Here is a 7,870-nt window from a genome sequence, read left to right as displayed (position 1 = left end):
TGTATCGGCAGTGGGGGTAGACCTTAGAACATATATAAAATGGAAGAGGAATAGCAGGCTGAAAAGTGTCGGAAGGAAGTGAGAAAGAAAATCGTAGTTGCCTCTCTCTTGTGAGTAACTATACACACAAGCATCGTGTCTGTAGTATACATACTTTTGTGTACACACACATGGCCGCGCATGCGCACTTTTGAGCAGAGTAACTCACAAGAGAGAGGCAACTATGATTTTCTTTCTCACTTCCTTCCGACATGTTTTTCTATCGGGAAACAAAGGCATTCCCCTTCCATTTATATATGTTCTAAGGGTGCACCCGGGTGGAAAAAATCGGAATACAGCCCAAAATAGATAAATACTTGGTGGACCACTATCCTTGTCAGAGATTAGTTGATGCTATTCTAGTATCACAATCAAAAACATTGACTTCATATATGACTTCATCTTATAAACTGAAAGAAAAATAAATAATTCGCAACCAATTCTAATTTTACTGTTTAAATGCATAAATAAAACCAAAACATTTTCTGGGATATGTGTGCCGCTGTATCGCTTTTATCGCTAAATATCTAATGACAAATGTTTTAGTTTAGATGATAAATGTAAAAAAAGAGAGAAGTCCATCCAAGAATATACATATCTCTTTCTAATTCCGCCTCCGATTTTCGATATGTTGTTAGTATTCATTGGATTACGTTCAAAAATTTATTTTCCAAAGTAGAGTAGCGTTCAATTGATCAATCACGATAAAAGAAACAACAATTTTTTCTTCCGATTGATCAAATCAAACGCTACTTTATCAAAGAGTAAATTTTGGAACCCCTGAATAATCCTGATCGCTAAAGGCCATTGCACGTAAATAGTTTAGTCATAACTCGTAAACGTAAAGCAATAAGCAAATTGACCAATCACAGTCAAACATTCTCACAATGCAATAAGAATGTGGCTCCGCGTCTATGTATTTTATATATCTATGTATTTATATATCTACGAACAAAGAATTGCACGCAAATGGCGAGCAACCACGTCTTTATGCACTCGATGAAATTTTTCAAATCGAGAAAGGAACCGATGCAAAATTAACGAGTCGATTTTTAACGATAATCGCAAGCGTGCATCGTGACGAGAGATTTGCGAAAATTGGAATCTATTATTTGGCTTGACGGTTAGATTTCCGGTTAACGCGCGCGTTCTCTCCGATGGCGTCGATTCGTGATTGGCTGACAACTGTAACATTATGGCAGCGACGAATCACAGACGCGGAAACATATGGGTCCACGTTAGTTGACGCATCACAGATTTATCTATTCCTAGACTACGTTCTTTATGCCGGCGGACACGCACCGGTTCATCTCGATAACGACGAATAAATTCGCGCCACGCGCTTAGGCTTCCGAAAGTTATCTGTGCATAGCGCAGAGCAAATCGGCTGTGCTCCGATTTCGGATACAAGCTCATAGCGGGGACGCATTCGGCGTTGAGGATCGCTCGCATTAAGAGCGTGCGAACTTACGATGGCGTCAGCCATGGATTTTCAAGCGCAAGGCGAGAAGACTAACGGACATGATCAACCAGGTGTTCACCAGAATAGTCAGGAAAACGCGGGCCAGCAGAATCAAGGCCAATACCACCAGCAGCAACATCAGCAGCATGGTCAGCAGCAGCAAGCTACAGCCGGTATCCCTGGAAAGGACGACGAGCGCAAGCTCTTCGTTGGCGGATTGTCTCGTAGCACCACCGACAAAGAGTTGCATGAACACTTCAGCAAATTTGGCGAGATCGAGAGTATCTCCGTCAAGGTCGATCCCCACACCGGTGTCTCACGCGGCTTCGCTTTCATGGTGTTTGCCAATCCCAAGACCATCGATAAGCTGCTCGCGTCCGGCGAGCATTATATTAACAAGCGTAAGGTAAAAGAGCAACATGGATCAAACTGGTTAAAAACTTTAGTTTTTTCAATTTTCTTAGATGTTAAAAATTTTAGAATTGCACTATATCCTCTTTCTTACCATTGTAGTGTAGAAAATGTGCTACAAAATTATGTTATGCAATGAGAGATAGAAGCTGTGCTTGTACCACCCTGCATTTACAGTCAAATCTCTCTATTCTTAGTACTTCTGTTTTCTGAGCAGCCTTAACCTCTGTACATTTAGCATCATCCGCATTGTTCCTGTATTGTCTTTATTTCATATTTGCCACTTAACTATGTCTATAGAAAATAAAAGGGGGAAAAAAATGCTATAAATCTGTTTGGATATTTGGCTTTGATGTACAAATAATAAGAAGGTTATTTATTTCATGATTGTATAGGTGGATCCAAAGCGAGTGAGCAAAAAACCTCAACATGGTAAAGTCTTTGTGGGTGGTCTCACACCAGAGATCACGGATGAAGATATTAAAACTCATTTCGGACAATACGGAACTATCGTCGAGCTGCAAGCACCTTTCGACAAAGTCAAAAATCAACGGAAGGGTTTCTGTTTTATCACGTTTGACTCGAAGGAGGTTGTGTATAAGTTACTGAAAACACCTAAACAGACGATAAATGGTAAGGAGGTAGATGTCAAAAAGGTGAAGGTTAATCCAGATCCGAGAAATCAAGGTTTCTGGGCACCGGGTTATGGATATGGTTATGGTGGTGGTTATTATCTTCCCGATTATAATGGCTATCATAGTGGCTATGATGATATGTACACCAACTATGATTATGCCGGATACGACGGCTATGATAACATGGGCTATGGACCCAAACCACGAGGAAATGGTCCAGGACCGCGTCAGTTTCAGAGACATCAACCGTACTAAATGAAACAGGTATATTAACTATACTATCATATTTCTTCATACTGAACATTAAGAAGGTCCTAGGTAGAATACTACAAGATATATCAAAAGTCATCTTGTAAGAGAATAGCCCTTCAATTTTCATTTGTTCTATGCAGAGATATTGTCCTTCCTAGATATTGTCTACTGAGTGATGAGTAATAAGAAATAACATTGCATAAAAAACAATGATGGCAGTGCTTGCAATATTTTCGTTGCTAATATGCATGTGTTTTCTATTGATTGTTACATTCTCTGATTCTTACTTTATCTTCTTTATTACGACCTTTTGCGCAGACCGAGCTATTCTTTCACGAGATATAGGGCGCATTTCATTTAGTATTACAAATACTATGAAGCATTTGATTAATTAAACAAGTAATCTTTACTTCTTTTGTCCTGATTGATTAAATAATTCAAAGTATTTGTAATATCAAGTCGAGTGCACTTGAAATATACAGATTACGGTCGGAGACTGAATTGGGGATGTTGGAAATGAAGAAAACAAGGAACTGGGAAAAATTTATACGGTTAGGTTCAAAAACTTAGAACTTATGTACTGGAAAAGCCACATATTGTTCTGCTGTTCTTCCAATATATGTTTGACCTTATCTGTTGATTGTAATATGCATGTCAGATTACAAATCATAGATAAATGTTATATATGTCATTCTTCAAATTTAGTTTTTAGTACTATGTACTGACAACTTATTTAGAAAAAACACATTCTGTTATAAAACAAGCTATTACTTCAAAATAATTTTTCATAGTGTTTTACTTCAAAATATTTCAAACATGTTATATATTATATATATTTCATTTATAATACTTTGAAGCTTATATATTGTGCTTATAATATATATATATTTATTATAAGCTTTCGCATAAATTTCAAACAGATAACAGTTTTTTTTCTGCTTATATTTCTTAAAATTTTTGGTATCTAAAATAAAATTCATGTATATTCAGACGTTGGAGAGAACGTCGGAAATGCGAAAGAATTGAAAAAATAAAAAGTATAAAGAAGACAAACAGATAGATGTGGACACCTCTGCTAAATTGTTCAGATCATTAAATTGTATGACATACTGGAATGAATCTTTTGTGTTATAAACTACAATGATTTGCAATGTGCAGCTTGTAAAAGAACAATTTTCTTCTATAATTTGTCAGGCAAATATTTTTATAACTTAAATTTAACTGTGCTTCTAAAAAAAAAAGATAGCCTTGGCATACAGAATATCATCTCCTTTTCATATTTAACGAATTTATCGTAGAGAATTATCGCTTGCCAATCAGCAACAAGTAGATATCCTGGATACCCTATATAGCTATCTTTTTTTATAATTCAGTGGAAGTTGCCCCCACCATTTGAAGATTTATTCCAATATGTTGTATAATTCAATGATTCAGAATGGTCATGCCCTTTCCAGTATATATTCTAAGATTGTAAACGGCTCGTCCAACAAGCTCCGAATCCCCCCGAGTTTAATACATTATAAAGGAAACACACGCTAGAGAGAGAGAGAGAGAGAGAAAGAGAGAGAGTGATAGCATAACTGAAATTAACAATAATAACAAGAAATACAAGTTAATAATATTAATGTAGAATGAGTAATTAAGAATGTGAGTAATATTAACAATAGAAAGCATTAATATTTTTATTTAACGACCATTAAACGATCGTTGCCCGAAACCAGTGATTCGAAATCAGTGTTAAACAATGGAATCAATGTTATCATGTAAAAAAAAAATATAGAAGTTTTAAAATGCGCGTGTCTCATATTTTCTTCCGCAGTAACAGAACAGGTTAATGCTAAACTAATAACACGATAATTTATACAGAATTTGTACTTTCTGTAATGTACTTCGTTCTATTTATAGAGAATATGGCAAGGTTTTCTGTGTAATAAAAGAACTACAACAATTGATATATATGATCATAAAATTTGTTAAAGGAAAAACTTCAATTTCAAATACATTTATATTGGAATACTGTTAGTCGTATTCATTCAATTTAACTCTTTATTTGTTCTTTATTCATAATTTGCAACTAACTAACGTATATATCTAATATATTGAGTTGTGCCGCAAAATAATATATCTAATATATTGTTTTGCATGTTAAGAAATTTTTTGCTGGGGATCGAAGAAATTTTTTATATTTTTACATTCAAATAATACATACATTTAATATACAATCAAATAATTATAGCAGCTTTTAATTAATGTGGCATCAGTGCAGTATAATTCGGGTAACCGAATTTGCTGTTACAGGCTGCGTCCCGTTTTAAATGGCAATGCATCATAGGTTTGTTCTTTATAGTTGAATTTCCTGCACTCGTATACATTAAAAATAAGATGGGTATATGTCCAAAAAAAAAATAAAGAAACAAAAAGAGTGCAAGAAGTTTAGCTACAAAGAACGAACCTCATATATGAATGAAAGTATATATATATATGGATGATTTTTCAGTACTGCCAGTACTTCAGTCTATATCGAAATACACAACAGATAGATGTAAAGACAAAAATACATATAATCTTGAAGAAAAATATATCTACATATGAAGATGTCGTTCTTATTCATCTTTGAAAATTTGGCACAATTTTTCCGGTCAACTCAATATTTTAGTATTCTAGTACTTTACTTTAGTATTCTCATATTCTTTAGAAATTTAAGTTTGTTCACAAGTATTTCTTTATTACATGCTATTCACTATATACATTATATATAAAAAAATAATGTATGTTGATATACCTTGATTCAAATTATTTTTAGACAATCTTAATTTGTGTGGTTACAATCCTGCTATATAATAGACAAAAAAAAAAAGAAAATACTTATGGACCAAGGGCTTATATAAAAATATATTTCTTCCTTATATAACTCATGTCAAATAGTGTAGTCAAAGTTAAATATATGCTCTAAACTCTAAATATATGATCTAATATGCAACCGTTTATAATTGAAGAATATGTAAGTTATGTTAAGGAGTATCTAAACTCATTTTCGTATCATCTAATATCTGTATAATATCTGATATCTGTGTAACACATTGAAAAATGTGTAAGTTATACAGTTTATAAGCTAACAAATTGTACATATATGTACATCGTATGTATGTTACATCAAGAAAGAAAAACATACATACATTCATGTATGCGTATTTGTAAGGATATGACGATGTAAGAATATGATGAGTTAGAATTTAGAGGAAAAAAATGTAAAAAAAAAATATAAAAAAGAATATAATTAAAATATGAGCGTCCTGGGTATATACATGAAGTGCACGCAAACGACGGACCTAGCTGAAATAGTATCGACGAAACGATACAACTGTAATAATGAGAAAAGAAAAAAAATATGCATATTGCACTATAACCATAGTTTACAATATTTATGCAGAATTGTATTATACTATCGACATCCTGTGAATGTGTCATTGTAAAACATATATTGTCATAGTTAGTCTGGCAATTCTAATCTGTCTTTAATAAGACGAGATAGATAAAATCTATCTCGAAACAAAGTTCTATTACTTGCGTGTCGTCTGTGTGCTCGGTCTGTATAACAAAAGAATAAGATATGAATACGGCGAAAAAATAATAACAGTATGTACACATTGAAAATAACAAAGATTTTCTTAAACGTTCGAATTAAGTGATATTAATGTTTAAAGTCCATTTTAGACGATTTATAATTCGTGACAAATTTCGTAACAAATTTATAGAATTCCATTTATAATTTTACATGTCATGCAATACAGAAAACACATTTGAAGAAATAAAATAAACGTATACATTAGGACATGTGGCACATAAAATCAAAGCTTTAAAATCTTTTACACACACACAAACATACATACATACATATATATATATATATATATATATATATATTCTTAAAATGTTTTCTGTGTAATTATAAATAAATTTTTATAGCGATATTTATCGCGAATTCTAATTCGTTTAAAGTAGATTTAAGGCGGCAAAAGATCAGAAATGAAAACACAATCTGTAGATTACTTTAATATTTCTTTCGCATTTCTAACGCGCGAGTAGCAGTTGCTGTTCACCGTACGAAGACTGCTCTTCATATCGCGAAAAGACTGTCACAAATGATGATACAGGCTCTAGAAAATTTTGACAATTAATAGAATTTGCGGTTTCGACTACAAAATTGAAAGAAAACTGGGTAATATAATTGTTAGAGAATGTAGATAAGGCACAATATGTGGGACTATGTTTAGATACATCGAAATTATATTGTACACAAGGCTGAAAAAGCTTTAAACATTCAAAAGTTTTTTCTCAGACGTCGCAAAGGCATCAATGGTTTGGCTTAACTCAATTGAGTGAAAGTTAACGGGAGAAATTCCCTTGAGAACATCTTTAATAGATTTTTAATAGAATTCGTTTTTGTGAACCCTGTTGGATGCATTACTGATGTTCATTACAGCGTTTATTGATGCATTTATTGCGAACATTGTTGGATGTGTTATTGATGTACATTACAGACTGTTGTGCAGAAATTTATGTGTAAAGCCTGTATATAGTATATAAGCAGATTGAATATGCAAAATGCTCAATATTTATGACATAATGAAATACTGAGCTTTTTCAATCAAGATGCTTATATTACAATTTTACTTACTAATATCTAAATATTACATCTAGAGATATGCTTTTACATCTAAAATTAATGTACAACAGGCTTTAATCTCTCTATTAGTATGTCAAACTAGTGCATCCAAAGGAATTTACTATAAGCCAAGCTAACTGTCTTTGACATTAAATCTGTATACTGTGTATACCATATTTGCGTGTGAAAATATATATGGAAAACAAAAGAAAGAGAGAAAGAGAAAAAGAGAGAATGAAAAATTAAAGGAAACGATACAGATATTTTGTTACTATTAATTACTATTCGCCTGTTTCACCCATGACACAGTGTATATTTTAATTATAGCAAAAATAAATGCCAATTATTTCAAATATTCTTTCTGATATTATATATAACATATTTGTAATGTATATTATATATATA

At 32.7% G+C, this 7,870-nt stretch overlaps 1 protein-coding gene across 2 annotated transcripts; it reads left to right on the top strand.

Annotated features, from left to right (window-relative positions):
• The first annotated feature begins 1,293 nt into the window (after positions 1–1,293).
• LOC115245737 (RNA-binding protein squid-like) lies at positions 1,294–7,818 on the top strand. Of its 2 annotated transcripts, XM_029824186.1 has the most exons (3): positions 1,294–1,907; positions 2,308–2,811; positions 5,297–7,818. In XM_029824186.1, the coding sequence occupies exons 1-2, from the start codon at positions 1,512–1,514 to the stop codon at positions 2,800–2,802; spliced, it is 891 nt and encodes a 296-aa protein (XP_029680046.1). In that variant the 5' UTR covers positions 1,294–1,511; the 3' UTR covers positions 2,803–2,811; positions 5,297–7,818. The 2 variants fall into 2 exon arrangements, with proteins under 2 accessions (XP_029680046.1, XP_029680045.1); XM_029824185.1 differs by having other exon boundaries at positions 2,308–7,818.
• The last annotated feature ends 52 nt before the right edge of the window (positions 7,819–7,870 follow it).

Source organism: Formica exsecta, unplaced genomic scaffold, assembly GCF_003651465.1.
Source record: "Formica exsecta isolate Colony F162 unplaced genomic scaffold, ASM365146v1 scaffold13, whole genome shotgun sequence".
Lineage (NCBI taxonomy): Eukaryota > Metazoa > Arthropoda > Insecta > Hymenoptera > Formicidae > Formica > Formica exsecta.
The sequence above is the reverse complement of the archived record's forward strand: the minus strand, read 5'-3'. Positions and strand labels throughout refer to the sequence as shown.